The following is a 21,268-nucleotide window of genomic DNA, read 5'->3' on the forward strand; positions in this document are numbered from 1 at the left end:
GAGTGATGCAGGCAACTCTGTGAAGCTAATATGGTAAATATGCTGACATATCAGCATATTTTATCAGCCTTTTTATACATATGTTTCAGTTCATATTTAGACTGTACATAGACTTGCATGCCTCTTATGTTTCTATCGTGTAACATATTCTGGAGCTGCTGAACTGTGAATTTCTCTGTGAGATGAATAAAGTATCTATCTATCTCATCTATCTATCATATCACAAACCAGCCTGCGACACGGAGGCTTGTTCTCACTCAGTACATTTACAAGAAATTATAAAAAAAACATAGTATTGTGTTAGACTTTTGAAATATATGTTAACAGATTACTCCAGTTGTGATGGTACTAAATCAAATTTCTCAGTCTGTATAACACACCCAGATATTGTGATTGAGAGTTAAATGACTTTTATATACTATTGTATTGTATGTCCACTTTCAGCCTGACCACAGTTGAGCTCAAGATGGCCTCTGTGCATGTGTCACATTTCCCACTTCCAGATTCAAACACGAAAATAACAGAACACAGAAGAATAAGACAACAATTGAGGCCGAGGAGACTGAATTAATGCTCTGTCAGCTTAAAGAATTTAATATTTTAAAGTCCATGGTTGATATTGCTTGTATACTGGGACAAGCCGGCTAGTTGTCAAATTGAGCGATGAGCTACAACTTTGTAGTTTGACTTAACTGTGCATGAAAATGTACTGACTGAGAACATGGCTGCCAGCAGGCACACAAAGAATTGCCTTCTCATGCAGTTGAGTTGGTCTTTTTTTAAATATCATACAAATGCATAAACAATGTTTACCTTTGGCATCATTCTGACTGATTGGTCCATTCCTGAGAGGAAAAACAACCAGATATTAAATACCTCTGTGTGTGTGACACTGAAGACAACCAGGAGGCATTACTGCCTATGTCCATCCATCCATCATCTACCGCTTTATCCTCCACCGGAGGGTTGCAGGGGGGTGCTGTGTCAAGCTGACATAGGGCGATAGGCGGGTACATTCTGGACAGTTTGCCTGTCGCAATTTAGAGTGACCAATTTACCTAATTCCCATATTGCATGTTTTTGGAGTGTGGAAGGAAGCTGGAGAACCCGGACAAAACCCACACACACAGGGAGAACATGCAAAGTCCATGCATACTTGGTCCAACCGGGACTCGAACCTAGGTCTTTTTGCTACAAAGGCAAGACTGCTAACCACTACACCAACCGTGTGGCCCCATTGCTGACTATATGATGTTGTATATGCAGCAACAACACAACAGTAAACATTGACATTTTACTGGAACAGGAATATTCTACTTAAAGGTAGGTCAGTGAGTGAGTGAGTGAGTGAGGAAATGCAACCTTTATGATCCCACCCCCTCCTAAAAATAAATCACGCCCCATGAACAGACCTCTATGTGAGTAATTTTTTTAATGTGGATGTAAACAGTTAATACAGCCCTCAGTTTGCATGGCTCTGCTGCCGTCAACAGTTCTGTATTGTCTGACACAACTGACCGACACAAAGAGATTATTCTAGAGTCAACGGCTTTGTGCAACACACACACACACACAGATTTGGGAAAACATGCGATCAGAGATGGGAAAAGTCCTGCACACCACACTATCAAAATTAGGTGTGTGTGTGTGTGTGTGTGTGTGTGTGTGCATGCGTGTTTACCTCTCAGAGAGAAAAAGGGATCATGTCTCTTCAGCTTGATTAGCAACTGAAACATCAGCCCAAAGTAAAAAAAAATCAAAGATCACAATCCATCCAACATTGAGAAATAAATAAATGAATAAATAAATAAATATGTTTTTTGTACCAGTTTCACCAAAAAACACCAACTGAGTTGACTGATGGTGATAATAATAACAGAATGTAGTATTATTATTATTGTTATTATTATTGTTATTTTTATTGTTGTTATTATTATTATTTATTATTTTTATTTCTTTATTTCCTCATTGTCATCTCTTCAATTTCAAAAAATCATTTTAGTATGTGTTTCAGAAATTTGCTATTTTCTTACGTATTTATGGATGTTCACCAACCTGCAGTGAATACTTTGTCTATTGTTTTAGATGTCCTGTAAGTTTGAGACAATCAAACTGTCTCAGTCCCCTCCTGTATTGAGCTTTCCTGCTGTCTGGCGTCATTGTCATTGAATAATTAATAGGTTCATTTGTGAAGGCTTCATTTTTCTGATCAGTTCAATGTCATTATATTCAAAGAGGAAATCTTAATTTTTCCTGCAACATCTGAAACATTGAATACACTGGCAGGACACTCACTATAAATACACTGTCCAACCTATGCTCAAACCTGCAACCTCCCTATTTACAACTGTAGTGCTTAACTGAGAAATTAGTTTGATGCAAATATTGTAAGTTGTTGAAATTGTTGTACTAGACCATGCACTAGTTTCACGAAATATAACTAATAAGGCCATCACACCACCAATCAGAAATTGGAAATTTATCATTACTAAATGATCCAAACTTCATCAAATACTTTGAAAAAGAGTGGTTAATATTTCTGGAAACTAATGACCAGGAACACCACCTCTGGGAGACAAAAACAGTTATGAGGGGTAGAATAGTCTCCTACTCCTCATTTAAAAAGAAGAAAGAAGTTCTCCACTAAGTTGGAAGCAGAACTACAACATAAAATAAAAACATAAGACACACCTTATGCTGCATCCCAAGATGAGCACTTGTTGAACAATATAAGAAAATTAAAACTGGAATTAAACAAAATAATAGAAAGAAAAACACAGTTCCAACTAGAGAGATTATGCTTAGAAAACTTTGAAAATAGCAATACACCCAGTAGATACCTAGCTAACCAACTTAAATTAAATAAAGAAAAAACAACTATCCACTCCATAAAAGACTGAGGCGGTAAACTAACCCATACACCGGAAGAAGTAAATGAAATTTTTTAGAGATTTCTATAAAAAATTATATTCATCAAACAATAACTCATCTAGTACAGACATAAACACATTTCTACAAAACTTTCTGGTCTACATTAGTACAAACATTCTATAAAACGGTAATAGAAATTAAGGAAAGCTGTATTCTTCCCACATACATAAACACAGCACATATCCGTCTCCACCTCAAACCTGAGACTCCTCACTCCCATCCAGCTATCGCCCAATCTCATTCAATAAACAGAGATCTCAAAATCATCTGCAAAGCCTTAGCAAGGAGACTGAAATAAAATCACCCCCTTCATAATCCACCCAGACCAGACAGGATTCATTAACAAATAATACAGACAGATAAGTAAATATAATAGACTACTGTGCAATCAATAAACTTAAAGCAGCAGTGGTTTCACTAGATGCAGAAAAAGCATTTGATAGCGTAAACTGGAAATTCCTCCTTGTTACAATGCAAAAATTTGGATTCAGAGAAAACTTCATTTCCTGGACCAAAATTTATACAGTTCACCCAGTGCCTTTGTCAGAACAAATGATCAAACTTCTCCAAGCTTCACCCTCCAGAGAGGCACCAGACAAGGTTGTCCACTCTTTCTGTCACTGTTTGCCATTTTTATTAAACCACTTGCAGCAATTCACGCAAACAAAAATATTACAGGTATTCAAACAACAAAACTCCATCACAAAATAACCCTCTATGCTGATGATGTATTACTTTTCCTCCAAAACTCAAAAAGCACTCTCTCTGAAACTATTACACTTCTTAATAAATTTTCAGCCATATCAGATTACTCAATGAATTGGACAAAATCGATTATCCTACCAATCAACCATGACTTCAAATCATCACCATCCAGTCCTCTGAAATCAAGAAACATCAGATATCTGGGTATACATTTCTCCTCCAGGCTGTCAGATCTAGCACAAATAAACTATACTCCACTACTTAAATCAATAGAGGATGACCTCCTACGATGGAATTCTTTACCTACATCACTTATGGGAAGCTGACGATCAAGATGGCGCCGCGGATGGTTGCCTCGGTGTGTTGGTGCGCGTTGTTTTGTCTTGTTTTGTGTTTTAACTCAATTTTTTGCGATTATACCCGGAGCTCTTTCACCAGACAAGAGCTCATGAACATCGGGGTAACAACACCAGCGGACTTATTTCCTACTTTTCTTCTCCCCACACTGGAAATTTTGGACATTATGGTCAAAGGTGTGCTCACCTTTGTTCACGCAGTGAAACGCCGGAGGAGAGGGAAACGGGCCGGTGCGCTCGTGCGTCTTCGCCAGCGCGGATTACGCACACCGCTACCGGGAATATTTCTCTCTAATGTGCGTTCACTGGCCAATAAACTGGATGAATTACAACTGCTGTTGGGGAAAAACAGGGACTTCTACTCATCGGCTGTTTTGTGCTTCACGGAGACGTGGCTGTGTGGTTTAATACCGGACTCTGCGCTGCAGCTGGCAGGCTTCCAACTCTACAGAGCGGACAGAGACACGGAACTTCCGGCAAAACCAAAGGTGGAGGAATCTGTTTTTACATCAACAGTGGCTGGTGCAACGACGTGACAGTGATCCAGCAGCACTGTTCTCCTGACCTGGAATCTCTCATCATAAACTGCAAGCCTTTATATTCACCCTGTGAGCTTGCTTCATTCATTCTGGTCGGTGTTTACATCCCACCGCACGCCAGCGTGCAGGACGCACAGCGCATGCTCGCCGATCAGATACTGTGTGTGGAGCGGATCAACCCGGACTCTTTAGTTATTGTCCTAGGTGACTTTAACAAAGGAAACCTCACTCGCGAACTCCCCAAGTACAGACAGTTTATTAAATGCCCGACCAGAGAGGAGAACATTCTGGATCACTGTTACACCACAGTCAGGGATGCTTATCACGCCGTCCCCCGTGCTGCACTGGGACTCTCTGACCACGTCATGGTCCACCTGATTCCTGCTTACAGGCAGAAACTAAAGCTCTGCAAACCTGTAGTGAGGACATCAAAGAAGTGGACCAGTGAGGCTGTGGAGGATCTACAGGCGTGTTTGGACTCTACTGACTGGGATGTATTCAGGACTGCTACCAACAGTCTGGATGAGTACACAGAGGCTGTGACGTCATACATCAGCTTCTGTGAGGACTGCTGTGTTCCATCATGCACCAGGGTGAGTTACAACAATGACAAACCCTGGTTCACAGCCAAGCTCAGAAGGTAAAGGTTGGATAAGGAAGAGGCCTTCAGGAGTGGAGACAAAGACAGATTTAAAGAGGCAAAGTACAAGTTTAGCAAGGCGGTGAAAGAAGCTAAACGACTGTACTCTGAGAAGCTCCAACACCAATTCTCAGCCAACGACTCTGCGTCTGTCTGGAAAGGGCTTAGGCAGATCACCAACTACAAGCCTAAAGCCCCCCACTCCTTTAACGACCAACGCCTAGCCAACGACCTGAACGAGTTCTACTGCCGCTTTGAAAGACAGAGGGACAGTCCTGCAACCATCCCCCACAACACCTCCCAACACCCCCAGCTCCAGTGTTTCACCTCCACCTCCCCCACCTCAGCAGGGGCCTGGGCATCTCCACCAAAGCCCACCTTAAAGGTCCCCCCCTCCACCTCCCCACCCACCTCAGTGTTGACTCTTTCCATCCACGAGAGGGACGTCAACAAACTCTTAAGGAAACAGAATCCCAGGAAAGCAGCTGGTCCGGATTCTGTCTCCCCATCCAGCTTGAAGCACTGCGCTGATCAGCTGTCCCCAGTGTTCACAGACATTTTCAACACCTCATTGGAGACATGTCACGTACCAGCCTGCTTCAAGACCTCGACAATAATCCCTGTTCCCAAAAAGCCAAGGACCACATGACTTAATGACTACAGACCCCTGTCGCCCTGACCTCTGTGGTTATGAAGTCCTTTGAGCGTCTTGTGCTTTCACACCTGAAAGCCATCACCAACCCCCTCCTGGACCCACTGCAGTTTGCCTACAGAGCCAACAGGTCTGTAGACGATGCAATTAATCTGGCCCTCCACCACATCCTCCAGCACCTGGACTCTGCAGGAACCTACGCCAGGATCCTGGATTTCAGCTCTGCCTTCAACACCATCATCCCGGCTCTGCTTCAGGGGAAGCTCTCCCAGCTGAGCGTGCCTGACTCCATCTGCAGGTGGATCACTGACTTCCTGTCTGACAGGAAGCAGCATGTGAAGCTGGGAAAACATGTCTCCGACTCACAGGTCATCAGCACCGGATCCCCCCAGGGCTGCGTTCTTTCTCCTCTGCTCTTCTCCCTGTACACAAACAGCTGCACCTCCAGTCACCAGTCCGTCAAGCTCCTGAAGTTCGCGGACGTCACCACCCTCATCGGACTCATCTCTGATGGTGACGAGTCCGCCTACAGGTGGGAGGTTGACCAGCTGGTCACTTGGTGCAACCGAAACAACCTAGAGCTCAACGCTCTAAAGACAGTGGAGATGGTCGTGGACTTCAGGAAGAACTCAGCCTCACCTGCACCCATCAACCTCTGTGATTCCACAGTTGACACTGTGGATTCCTTTCGCTTCCTGGGAACTATCATCACCCAGGACCTCAAGTGGGAGCTGAACATCAGCTCTCTCATCAAAAAAGCCCCGCAGAGGATGTACTTCCTGCGGCAGCTGAAGAAATTCAACCTGCCAAAGACAATGATGGTGCACTTCTACTCCTCCATCATTGAGTCCATCCTCACCTCCTCCATCACCATTTGGTACGCTGCTGCCACGGCAAAGGACAAGGGCAGACTGCAGCGTGTCATTCTGTCTGCAGAGAAGGTGATTGGCTGCCATCTTCCATCTCTCCAGGACCTGTTCGCCTCCAGAACTCTGAGGCGTGCAGGAAAGATTATGGCTGATCCCTCCCACCCTGGACAGAAACTTTTTGAGTCACTCCCCTCTGGCAGGAGGCTGCGGTCCATCAGGACCAGAACCTCACGCCACAAGAACAGTTTTTTCCCGTCTGCTACTAGCCTTATCAACAAGGCCCGGAGCCCCCCCCCCCCCCCCGACACTCTGACTCCTCACACTCCTCCTCTGCCTCTACATGTCACATTATCATTACATCCTTTTTATGCGTTACATTAACGTCATTACTGTGAACTTTGCACCTGGTGAATATTTCACTGTTACTCACTTCTGCCCAGCTGTACTGCTCTTTACTGCTCTTTACTGCGCTTTCTGTAGGGCTCTTTTTCATCTTTTTTTTTAAAAAAAAACAACAAAAAACATTTATATACTGTGTATATATACGTATGCTGTTCACTTAACTTTTTAAAATTTTGTATGCTTGTTATGCACCGATGACACCAGAGCAAATTCCTTGTATGTGCAAATCGTACTTGGCAATACAGCTCTTCTGATTCTGATTCTGATTCTGACTTACCAAAAATCAGTTACCTTTTTTCAATGATCCCCACTTAGCCTTCACCAATTTGGTTTAAATCTTTAGACTCTGCCATCACTAAATTCCTCTGGAAAACAAACCACCACGCATTAGTTTAAAAACCCTTCAAAAAAGCAAAAGCCTATGGTGGTCTGGAACTTCCAAACTTGCACTATAACTTCCTTGTAAATAAGCTTCAGTATGTCCAAAAGGGATTAAACCCAACCTACTGACAGCCTGTGGCTAGACATTGAAGAAACACTCTGTAAAGAAATTAAAATCTCCAATCTGTCATTTATAGGCAAAATCATCAAACGGCATCAGTGCTTTAAAAGCATAAATATAAATACCTCCCTGTCGGCCTGGTGGGAATTCATTAAACTCTCTGGGTCCTCACATATCCCATGTAAATTTACCCCAATCTGGAATAATCCAGATATCCTGCAAAATAAAATAACATTAAAACTAAAATCATGGAAAGAAAAAGGTATAAGGCACCTGAAACAAATTATCCAAGATAACAAATTCATCCCACTTCAGAACAGCAACATGTCTTTTGAATATCTACAAATCAAATCTGTAATCCAGGTGAGGTTTAAAACTAGTAAATTGGATGTAGAACTACCTCCACTGATCAAACAATTTCTAAAATGTATGTGTCCCAAAATGGTGTCTAAAACACATGCGCTATTAACAGAAAATGATTGCAAAATGGGATCATTCAAAATGATAAAAAAAATCCAGACCTACAATGAATATCTTCCATAGAACACACTTCACAAGACAAAGGATGTTCAGAATGGGGTTCTCACAATCAAATACCTGTTCAAACTTCAATAAAAACACAGCAGATTGCTACATGCATGCTATATGACTATGCACACCTGTGACCTCACAGCATGTCTCGGATGCACCATACCACCTTCCCCCACTATGCATATTGGGTGATTTAAATCAAATAAATATAGACATGAACAAATCACAAATACTAATCACTAGTCTAAGCATCACCAAGAAAACTCCTCTTGAATTGGATAAACAAGAAAAACTTACAATACAGAATGCACATCTCTATGGAGAGAATGTCTGCTTGCATAAAAAAAACAATTGCTGACTTTGATTTAACCTTGGCACTATATTTCTTAGGGCAGGTTGGTGACTGTGTCACTGTTTGGTCTGCTAAGCTGGTGCTATCTGGTGGTCTTTGGGGTGTGGATCGGGGTGGACCTGTGGGATGGTAGCGTGGGGGGGCCCTTGGGGGTGATGAGCCGTGGGCTTGGGCTGGGTTGCCTTTGTGTTGCAGGTGGGGGTAGGGGTTTTGGGTCTCTGCATGCGGGGGCCCTTGGAGGTGGTGAGCCGTGGGCTTGGGCTGGGTTGCCTTTGTGTTGCGGGTGAGGGTAGGGGTTCTGGGTCTCTGCATGCGGGGTCAACGGTGGGCATCAGCTCTTCTGGATATTTGGTGGGGCCCCTTGCCGGGGAACTGCAGGGTTAGGCGTGGCGAGGCCATGGACCTCTTGCCCCGCCTCTTCTTGTGGGATCTGTCCTGGACTGGCTCGGGGGTCTGCCCGTGTTCCATGTCTGGGGGCCCTGCGTGGGGCCTCTACCTGTTCCTCCTTGGGATGGGGGGCGTGCAGTCGGTCACTGGTGGGCGATGGTGGTGGCTGTGGCAAGCTCTGGCCTGGGCAGTCTGGGGGGACTCTGCTTCACCCGGTGGTGGGCTGGCACCGCCTTGGGATGCTAGCGGGCTCTGGTTGCGGGGGACCTGGGCCTCTGCGATCTACCTGGGTGTGGGGTGACTCGGCCTCTGTCCGTGGTCTTATCACCACCTGTTCCCTCGGGCCGACCCTGGGTGGGGGGGCTTCTGCCTCGCACTCCTCCGACTGGATGCGTAGCTATCCTGGAGGGTGGTCTCTTCTGCCCTGTGTGAACGCTGGGCGCCCTAGACGCCTGGATCCTTATCGGCCCACTGCTGGGGGTTGGCTGGGCACTGGCTCAGTCCCCCACTGAGATTCCAACCACATCAAATGATAATCCCTGCACATATACACTGATATTCGCGCTCACACACACACGCACACACAGACACACACACACACACATCCCACTACATTATAAGATAAATCTAAACTGATATCACTGCTGTAAACCCGGATACCCTCTCTTTATGTGGTTGTTAACGATTACTATAGAAACTGTACCTGTTTTACAAATGAATGTCATGTTTTGTTTTGTTGAGTATGTCGTGTCTGTTTTATATATTTCAATTGTTTCATGCTACTTACCTATACACTATCATTGATAGTCCACCCCTCTCTCTCTCTCTCTCTCTCTCTCTCTCTCTCTCTCCCTCCCGCTCACTCCCCCGTTTTTCCCTCCCATTGTCTTACCACTCCCTGTACCCCTGTCCGTTATGGTTGCCCACACCACATATTCGTAAAACAAATAAATAAAATAAATATACTGCAGGCCAAGTGTCACGGACTCGCCCTGCGCACAGCAAATCTGTCTGACACCACAAGGCATGCAGTCAACCACATGTCCTAGGTACTGGGCAAGACAGGTTAGAGAAAAAAAAAAATTGTTGTACTAAATGTCTATAGAGAAACATTATCTGACCATAGTCACTTTGAATGTCAGTTATTTGGCCTCCAATTCCAATGTAAGGGACACATTTTTGTCATTTAACTCACACCACTCACAAATAAAATAAATCTCTAAAAATGTGTACATTTGTAAAGCTCCTTGAGATAATGCATGTTGTGATTTGGCATGATACAAATAAAATAGATTTGATTTGTTTATTTGACATCATCATCATCATCATTATCACCTTTACTGAAGGGTAAAATTAAATGTTGAAGTGTTAAGGGGTTAAAATTGTGGTCCTAAAACCCTTGCAGGCCAGCAGTCAGCAGCACTGAAAAAAGACACAAATCTCCATGTGCCTCTGGAGAGAGATCAATTACGATCTTATGACTCGTGGTGATCAATAATCTGATCAATAAATGGAGGGAATCAGATATCAACTCACTATGTGCTTTGATTTTCACACAATTTACCTGAACACTTCAAAGCACATGTTCACAGACACTGGTTTGTATCTGTAGCACTTAGCTCAGCAAGAGTTTGAAGAATTAACAAACAGACAAACAGACAAACAAAACAAACAAACAAACAAACAAACAAGCAAACGGTTATTGAGCTCTTGTTCCTTGTTCTCTTATTTTCTTTTCAAGTCTGCCTGTGTGACTCTACTGGGACAGGAATGCTGGAAGATATCTGAGGGTTGCTAGGTAACCATACCCACACATCCAATCAGCTAGCAGAAGTGCAGGACAGACAAAAAGTGGGATGTTGCACTAAAATAGACCTCCCACCATCAGACCACTACCACCCTGCTGGTCACCAGTAACTGTCTATCACTTTGCTTCTAACACAACATACTCAACATAACAACATAAACTCATAATCAACATAACACAACATAGTCAACATTGCACAACATAAGACAACATACTGAACATAACACAACATAGTCAACACTCTATACCCCACCTGGCTGTCATGCCTGACTGTCCCATTCCTCCTAGCCTACAGCTGCAGTGAATCAGTGGTTTCGTGTTGTCATATCTTTTGGGTGAATCACGCCTCATTCACAATCAGCAGTTTGCTGCATAAAATAAAATGAAATCAAAATGAAAAATGTAGCCTAAAGCTAAATCTATTTAGAATGTTGACCTCACTTGTCCATACTGATTTGAAAGACATAATAATTAAAAAATAATAATAATCTGATTTGATATAGACTTTTTTCAATATATTTAATTTGAAGAATGTATTCATTTATGTGAAACTGTTAATATGAGAGTTTTAAAAGTCTCAGGGATGAGTTCAGGGCCATGTTCATTTCAATGACTGTCAGTGACTAGTTGACTTTTGCAGAGGGTGTCCAGCTTTGTCTTCATATGCAGACAGAAACACGTTAATTACCTCATTATTGGAGGAGGTCGTTAGTGCAGGTCACTGCTTTTTAACACAGAGAACACAGAGGCAGGTCCTGAGAACATGTAGACCTTACATTCAGATTTATAACCCCCCCCCCCCCCACACACACACACACACACACACACACACACACACGTGCACAAACACACACAGACACATACTGTATACACACACACACTGAGGTGATCAGCAGTTTTGTTGGTTCTAATCCAGCAGCTGATAAATGTGATGGTTTTACTAGAATTGCGGCATGTATCAACCACCAAACTAAATGTGTTCAAGTAACAAGAAAATTTAACTTAACAACTGAACAAACCTGTAGAAATGTGTACTATAATCAAGGTAAGAGTGTGTTTTATTTGCTTCCCTGTCTCTAAGGACTTTGGATTGGGGGATTTTACCACCAGAATTTACCTCAACATGCACAGTTTAATTGATCTAAGGCTGTAGACCGAATTAAACAGGCAATAGGACAACTTGCCAATTCCAAGTATAGGAGAAAATTGATTTGTTTGCCATGTATGTCTGGCTCCACCTCCGTAGGTTGCGTGTTATCTCTCAATAGCTAGTTAATTGAATCAGTATCCGGTTGACCTTTACGTCACAGAAAAACAAAAAGCGTATGGCGAAATGGACGGTTTTCATGGATGGTGAGATGGATCATGCTGTGGTTCTGTATGTTTCGTACCTGCTATACATGTTGATTGTGATACAAATCAGACAGAGCATGACTCTTGTGGTTGTTGTGTTGTCTGAAGTAAGACTCCGCCACCGTATGATCTGGGAGAGCTTCCAGGTCGAAAGACCGAAATTTTTGGTTCATGGGCCGAATGACAAGTCTGGCTCCAGTCTGACTAAGCGTATGCCACCAGGAGTAATCGGACTATAAATCACATTATCCAGGTATGTTAGTCTGACTAAGACTAACATAACAGACAATTTTAGTCTGACAAACGTGTTTATCTGACATTAAGCAAACCAAATGATTGTCTTAGTCCAACTTTTAACATGCATGTAAACTCAATGATTGTCTGTCATGGCTAATATTGCTGTGTTGCTGATTTGTCAGTACTACTTCCAACCACACTTAAAAAAACTGAACTATCCCTTCAAATACTTCATACACTCCTGTTCAAAAAACAGGAGCCATCCTATGGGCTGAAATATGTGCCACCAGAAATTGTATTTGAATAATTTGTATTGTTTAATTTGAATCATTGCATTGGAAAAATTCTATATATTTTCACATTCAATTCTCACAATTCAAATTAATTTCTCACAATTCAAATTCACTTCTTAAAATTCTATCTCAATTTACTGTGACAGGCATCCAGGTAGGGCCACACGGTTGGTGTAGTGGTTAATGGTCTTGCCTTTGCAACAAGAACCCTGGTTGGAACAAGGGCCTTTCTACATGGAGTTTCTAAGCGTGTTGAGTAGGTACTATGCGTGACGTTGCCAGACTGCCGGTCACAGGAAGAGAAATCAAGCCGGACAATGCCGAATTTGTAGATCAGTTAAAACTACTTAACAATCCCAAAAACACAGGTTAATCTCCAACATTTCTTTTTTTTAATGAAATGTTTTTATTCATATTTTCCATTGTTTACAATGACAGCAACAAACAAAGAGGACAGGTTAGGTGCATGGTAGCGGCAAAACATCTCCCAAACCCTCAAGAAACACCATGGAAAAATATTTAACAGTGACGAAAAGAAAGTCAGAGAGAGACGGAGATAATGAGACAAGTCTCCCGACAGCTAAGACGAGGAAATATGACGAAGCCTATGTAGTGCTTGGCTTCAACTGTGACTACGGTGGGAGACGAGGAAAGACCAGTGTGTTTACTGTATCTAAAAACGTTGGCAGTGGACAGTATGAAGCCAAATAAATGAAGGCGTCAGTTAAAGACTTTACACCGCAGTCACGCTGATAAGCCGCTTGAGTTTTTTCAGCGAAAAAAAAACAATCATCCCGCTTTGTGAAAGCTACTTCAGTAAACCAGCAAGCACAGTTAGCGTCATATAAGGTGGCGTACCAAATTGCTCAGTGCAAACCCCCCACACCATAGCAGAGGAGCTGATACAGCTCCTCTGCTATGGTGTGTGGGAAATTATTCCTCTGCATTTGACCCATCCTAGAATTAGGAGCAGTATTTGAGTAGAGACGTCCGCTCTAATTAAGTGTATGGCTGCTAAAATGTTAGCCTCGTCATCTACCTGGCCGCTAGCGCAAGCATTAGCAGCCTCCTCTTCCTCTCCATCCAGCGAGGTGCGGTCTGTGCTACCATTGTTAACGTCGCCAGCTTCATCCGCTTTCCTTGGATTATTTTTACGTGTGTTTGGCATTTTTGTAGAGAAATTCGTGATAAAATCAAATGAGTGACTCTATTGGCACATTTCCACCGGCTCTACTCGCCTCGCCTCGCCTCGGCACGACACAGCGCGATTAGGTTACATCTCCACTACAAAAAAGTACCGACTTAACGTGGGCGGAGTAATCACTGGACAGCTACGTGAAACTGTGGTGACTTTGTTTTGTACGCGACACACAAGGGGGGGTGAGAGTGTGTTACTGTAGGCTAATCCTCACTGTAGACACTCTCTGGTACTGTAGTCCTCATGTGTCAGGTTGTTAAATGTTCCGATCATAGATCACATCATGATGGAGATTATAGCTGATGTGAATATTTCTGATGCAGCTGGAAACACTTTAACTTCACTGTAGTTTAGAAGTGACTTTTTGAATCTGGCTGCAGACGAAATCTTAATGTTTGACAGCATTTCAGTGACTGCGTTTATATTTACACATGGAAATATAGTCATGAAATAGCGTTGAGCAAAATGTTTTAATGTAAAATAGAGTCAAAAAAGTGAGTCAGTTTGAACATGGACACTTCATTTGGACTTTATAATTATAGGTCCATAAGTAAACTATCAGTTTGATTCATATTCTCATCTTCAGTTTGTGTCTCGTCAGGTTACAGTTGAATAAATATCAAATCAAATGTAACATAATGTTAGGACTGCAGCATTTCAACATCCTTTAATGAAATTAAAGTCTGTTAAATGATGAATGAGTGGATTACGCTCATTATGTAAAAACACTTAATGTAATAGTGTTCATTTATTGACTCGTGTCTTCCCTCCTGTTTTTGAAGATAAATGTCATGGTCATTGGCATGTGTTCATATTTCTGCTCAACTGGATTAAAATGGAGGCTGTGCTCTTTGTTTACCCGTTGCCATGGTGAATCGTAGTATCAGAGCTCCATTGATGATGGCTTTTTTCATTCCTAACGCACACGCTTAACTCAGAGTGAACATACTCAGAGTTGATTGAACTAATGCTGATCAGCTGTTCTGAAACTGAAAACTCAGAGTTTGTTGAACCTGCTATCTGAAACAGGCCCCAGGTGCGCTCCGTGCGGGGCAGGGGGGTTTTGTTCGACAATATATTCACTGCACTATTCATTATATAGTGTAGTCATTTGATATTTTTAATAGAGTTGGTTAGTAATTGTGTTTATTGTGTGTTGATATGCTTCCCAATAAACACCAAACAATAAAATATACTGCTTTTTTAGATAAAAGAGATAAAATTAAATTAAACTTAATTCAAATTTAATATGTATATATATATGTATATACATATATATATACATATACATATATATATTTATATATATGTTATTGCAATACAATAATCAATAAGCTAGGGCAAATACCGATATTTTAATTAATAAATTAAGGCTCTCTAAATTAAAAAGTCCCTGCCAGATTCGATCGTCGCTACTTCATGTCTCCACAAAGTGGCGTTGCTCAAATGTATGAGGGAACCGTGAGCAGAAGTCACCTGGCTGACGAAGAGGGAGTTTACAGTGGGATAATGGAAGAGAAAGCTACATTGAGAGATGCTTCATCCACATCATAGAATCATTGTATCATGATATTATTGGTATCGTGGACCATGTATCGTGTATTGTATCGTGAGGTACCCTGTGATTCCCACCCCTTATGTATAGCAGGGCTGCAACAATTAATTAATTTGTAAATGAATCGCCAACCATTTTGATCATCCATCCAGGCAGGTTGTACATATTTTACAGATATCAACTTTCTGCCACTATATGGCTCATCACTCACTGGGATCACTGTTGCATTTCAAACTCCTTAACTCATAATTGGAACATGGAAAGTCATTTACAGGACATCATGGTCTCAAAGCTTTCATAAAATTTAAAGTGAACAGGTCTTTGTGTTTGGTGTCTGACCATGATCAGAAACTCTGAAACTCTGTGTGCTGTCTGTGTGTGTGTGTGTGTGTGTGTTGGAAGGTTGTTATCTCAGCTTGCAGGATGTGACCACACCCAGTCTGATACGGCAAAGGTAATGGCTGCTGTCACTGGCTGAAAACATAGGATATCATATCTTGTGCGTGAAGTCTTAAACTTGTTTATTATGATTTAGAGAAGCTTCCCTCTTTCCCGTCCCATTCCTCCTCACATATTTTTCTTTCCCGTGTTTCTTTCCTCCACATTTCCTTAGTTTCTTCTCCTGTCTCCTTATTTCTCCTTTCACCCTGTAACACCCCCCCCCCCCCCCCCCCCACACACACACACACTTCTCTACCTCCTTAATTTTCTCCTTCCCTTCTACTCACATTGTTCCCACTTTCCTTTCTGCTAAATCCCCCACTGTATCCTTCTTCCTACCCTCTGTCCTCCAACCAAGCCCATCTTCCCTAGCTTCCTTCCTCCTGTTTTATTTAGATTTAAACTCCACCAGTTTGCAAGAACCTGTCTGTGCCGATGTGTTTGAACATCTAGTCCTCAGAGTTCCTGCTCTGTCTTTAGGTAGAAGCTGTTGTTCTGTAATAAAGCCGGTTCATCATCTGTCATATCAGCAAACACAACTTAAAATTCCTGCACTGAAGGAGCTGACGTCACATGGTCAAGTGGTCACAGAGCTGCAGCACACGCACATATGCAAACACACACGCACACACCAGCAGCACCACTGCTGGCAGTGCACATGACCTCATTCCATGGCCCCCTGCTGTACTAAGAGATAAGGGCTGCGGCCTCCACAGGTACACACTGAACCAGACCCACACGGTTGTCATTAATTAAATTAAATTCTGCTTTTTTACAACCTACACTACACTGAGCTGAAATAAGCAGATTGTTATTAATGCCACACAGGATGTTATGTTTTTGATCTGTCTGTTTGTGGGCAGCCTAACTCAAAAAGTTAATGACAGATTTAGATAAAATTCTCTAGGAATATAGGTTATGGCGCAAGGAAGAAACTATTAAATTGTGGTAGTGATACAGATACAGCTCATTAAAGAGCTGTATCTGTTTTCTACTGTGTTTTCTCTTTGCAATGTTTACAGAAATCTATTTTTCAGAGCATGAGTGTTTATTATGAGGAAATACTTGTGTCCTTACTGGAGTCTTGTACTGCTGCATCTTAATGACAGCTACAGGAACCACTTGGAACACAAAGGATTCTGAATGATGTTAGAATGTCCCATCAAGTACGTGATGTGTTTAGCCCTGATCCCGGTGTGAGTCCTTAAATAGGGGACGTCCACTGATATGAGTCGAGTTTGTAGCTGCTCAGTGACAGCACAGCTGCAATTTCACATTATAGTACAGTATAAGATACATGGTAAAAAATAATTGACAGAGATCTTGACCAGATAGTGTCTCCCTACAATATTCAAAACTTGCAGAACTCCACTAAGAATATACATTTTGTAGTTTGACCTGTCTTTGTGTTCAGCGTTGCTTATTACAGCAATAAAAGTGGAATACATAAATATAGACCCAAAAGAATCCAGCTAAGCCTAACATCTTGCAGGCAAACACACTGCCCTATTTGTGCTACAGCAGAGTCTCAGAGGAGCAAATTTTATATGTATAACATGAGTCAAGATGACTCACATCACGTCCATAAATAGAAGGGAGCACCCACACAGCACAGTGAGAGACTGCATGAGTGCAGAAGGATTCCATTAATGAGGATGAACCTGAAACTGAAACCCGGATGTTCCGAAAAATAGATGACAGCTGAAACTTTTATAACCCTGAAATAAATCTTTAGTCATTTTTATTCACATGTAGGTTTGTTTTAGCACTCAATCACATGACTAATTTTGCTCCATAAACTATAAAAATTCAGGCAGCAGTTAGGCAGATGTAGACGTCAGCTAGCTCTTGTTTAATGAGAGAAAAACACACACTAACCCTAACCCAGCAATATGACCTGGTCTACAATCCAGATCAGCACAGAGAGTGGTGCAGCACTGTTAGACAGAAATCACAATAATGTATTACCATTTCTAAACATACTATAGACAAACACCATTATAACGCCCTCTTGTTCTCTTTTCCATTAGAGAATGGATGCATAGTCTCTGGTTGTTATGCGGTGATAATGTGAGACGCACAATTAAGAGTCAATGGAGTCAGACTTTTATCAAAAATATATGAGAATGAAATAACACCTGGTGGGTTTCCTTTACATTTTAGTGTGCCATATGCTTATTAGAAGCAATTTAAAATTACAAAAGAAAAATGTAAAAATGCCAGAAAGGTAAGGATGGCTTTAAGCTACATCCACATTATCTCTTTCATTCAAACATGGTTCAGCGCTGGATATGCTTGCTGTCCACACTATCTGAAGGTTTGTGAACCGCTAAAACAGAGACGTCTGAAAACTCTGCTGGCTCTATTTTAGTTTGAAAACTGCGGGGTTGTGTTGTAGTCTGGACCAGGAGAAATGGGCAATGACATATAGGTACTCAGAGTTGCTTCCTGATTGGGTCTTATCAGTTGTGACTTAACTAACAGCTGTGTACAAAAAGCTCCGTTTATACATATTTTCAGTTTCATTTTCACCTCATCAGTCAAAAACTAAATCCCTTGCTGACTATTTTCGTTTCTCATAAGTTGTATTTTCGACAGAACTTTCCTGCACAGCCCACCACTGTCCACTTTCCTGGAAGAGAATGGACAAATACTCTCAGCTTGTGTTCACTCAAATTAACATTAACTACCGTGCAGTGAAACTTACTCTCATCTCAAGGTTTATTTAATATATTTTTTACACCAAATTAGTGGCAACACCTGGGTTTTCTTCGATGTGAGTAAAACTGATTAAAAAGGGTAATTGATAGTGTTCTACAAACATATAGTAAACAACCAAAGTTAATACCACAAAGAAATCTGACAATGTTATGGTGGTAACACTTTTATGTCTTTCACTGTAATACTCTTTCATACACGACAGCAACTGAATAATTTAAAAGTGCTGCAGCAGTCTTGTAATGTAACAAAGTACAAATAATTAATTGCTGTACTTACTAACAAAAATTCAAGTGTCTGTATTTTCTTTGTAATTTATATTTCCAGCAACTTTTACTTTTACTCCACCACATTTACTAAATAAATGGTGTACCTTTACTTCAATACACTTCCCCTAACTATCTTTGTTACCAAATAAAATTAGAAGAGTAAAGCTTTTCTAGTCTTGATGACCACTCAAAGTTACAGCTTTGCCATTCACACCCATGCACTTACATTCATACAGCACATCTACATCTTGCTGCTGGCAGAGCCGCCAAGACCAACCCAGCGGGGGTTAAGTGTCTTGCCCAAGGACACATACTAGCAGAGCCTCGAGTGAACCCACAACCTTCCAGTTCAAAGTAGAAGAACTCACTCTACCACTGACCTACTGTTGCTCAATTCTAACTCCTACTACTTTTACTTCTAAAACTTGAGTACATTTTATGTCAATTACTTATAAGTAACTTTCTGGAAAGATACTTTTACTCAAGGATCCCTTGAGGTACTTTATGCAACTATACAAGACTGGTGCTGCCTGAATAGTGTACAATGTAACACTATAAAGATGACAATATAACTTTGTCCACCCAAGTATCATGTTTACATTACAGCTGATCAGGTCAAGAGTTTATAAAAACTTGTGTTTGTTACAAAGTGAATGATAACTGTATCTATCCCAAGTGCAGACAAAAAAACAGATGTTAATGAGTTTTTGCGACTTGGGCTATGGACAACAAATCCTCCATGTGACTGTCCTCACATATTTAGGTCCCCACAAGGTGAGAAATACCTGAACCACGCACGTGCACACACTCACACACAGATACACACACACAGACACACACACAGCAGGTTCTTTATATTTCCCACAGGACAGAAGTCTATTATTCAGAGCTTTGTTCAGTTCAGTGGGACAGAGACAGAGTTATTACACTTTACATCATGCTGTATGTCTTCAAGCTGTCACACTCTCTGTGTGATGATATTTGAAGCAGAGCACTGTGAGCTCATTAGCAGAAGATGCAGATGAGGAAATTAAAGAGAAAGAAACAAACATGTGAGTAAAATGATACTGTATCAGAGAAGGTTCACTGTGTTGATCCTAAATGGCAGGAATTGCATTCTTCTAAAGGATTTCCCTTGTTTAGTGGCTCACAGTCCACTCAAAGACCAATGATCATCCTTAAAGTCAGTTCACGTTTTTTGAAATGTGGCTGCATGAGGCACAAACACATACACCACCCACTTCACTGTGAGCGCCCCCTGTCAGAGACACGCATGCTGCCAATGGGGACACATGGATAAAGTGTTTTTAGACACTTAACAAAAGGCTCACCTGATCAATAAAAGCAGCTTCAGTCTGTGACATCTAAACAATGTGTTTGCTGCTTTATCTTGCAGTTAGAAGTTTGGAAATCACTCACTCTCTAGACCAAACTCCATAGAGAATATTAGTGTGTTTAGCTTTAAGTTGGTGAACTGCTGCCTCTTTAATAAGTTTGTGTCACTAAGATTTCAAATATCAGAGTCAAAACAATAACACATTTAAACAATGATGCGGATGGATGGATGGATGGATGATAGATAGATAGATAGATAGATAGATAGATGTTGTACTGCTGGTGAGGTAGGCAGATTTGAGGGAGTGTTACATAAAACCATCCTCTCCTCCTTAATCCATCCTCCCTCCTCTCCTCCGTGTGCTCACTCCCCCGCAGCCTCTTACATAACGTCCGAATATCATCACAAACTGACTGATTCATATGTGCCTGATAATTACACTCTGATAAATCAGCGTGTGTTGAGGCAAAAACAAAAGGATGGATGTAATAAACGCGGGGTAAGGAGGAGGGGGCGGGACAACAGGACACCTCTGTCCGCGGCGAGTCACTGCGCAGGCTACCCCGGACGACAGGGACCACAGCCGGGGGAGCGACCCGAACCAAAGTCCCGTAAACAATCATCCGCACATTATCCGTAATCCGTCAGTATGTGAGAGCACACTGTCCAGTTTCACTGCATATCAAGACATCGACCTTCTCTGGAATATCCCTTTAAAAAAGCCCATAAGTGTATTTGATATGACGTGTTCGGGCTGAATATAATTATCAATCGATCACATTGATCGGCTGATCAAATAAAGCATCAGCAGGATCTTACCTGTGAGTTGTTACCAGAGTCTGTCACAAACATCCAGCAGCTCCGTAATCAGCTGCTTCCTAGCAGCCACTGAGTGTAAGTGTGTATGTGTGTGTGTGTGTGTGTGTGTGCGTGTGTGATAACACAGCGGTGTATGTGTGTGAGAGAGAGACACACAGCGGTGTGTGTGTGTGTGAGAGAGAGACACACAGCGGTGTGTGTGTGTGTGTGTGTGTGTGAGAGAGAGAGAGAGACACACACAGTGGGGGCGGGTTGAGTTGTATTGTGTGTAATAATTACGTAATTATAACAAGTTGTTTTTATCACTTATTCATTGATTACTGATATACTTCGTTACTTAATCGGAGCCTCTCTCTGTATTTAAAGTTAAACTTAA

General features: G+C 41.8%; 1 protein-coding gene across 2 annotated transcripts in view; it reads right to left on the bottom strand.

The window, feature by feature from the left end:
* Positions 1-21,018, bottom strand: part of LOC131463757 (dematin-like) — a 50,911-nt gene extending 29,893 nt beyond the window's left edge. For both annotated transcript variants that reach the window (XM_058635768.1, XM_058635767.1), the window contains exons 1-3: positions 20,893-21,018; positions 1,682-1,727; positions 814-845 (exon numbers count right to left, since the gene is read on the bottom strand). In XM_058635768.1, the coding sequence (XP_058491751.1) occupies positions 814-845; positions 1,682-1,727; positions 20,893-20,925 (111 nt within the window). In that variant the 5' untranslated portion in view covers positions 20,926-21,018. The remainder of the gene's footprint in view (positions 1-813; positions 846-1,681; positions 1,728-20,892) is intronic.
* Between the last annotated feature and the right edge of the window lie 250 nt (positions 21,019-21,268).

Source organism: Solea solea, chromosome 8 (assembly GCF_958295425.1).
Source record: "Solea solea chromosome 8, fSolSol10.1, whole genome shotgun sequence".
Lineage (NCBI taxonomy): Eukaryota > Metazoa > Chordata > Actinopteri > Pleuronectiformes > Soleidae > Solea > Solea solea.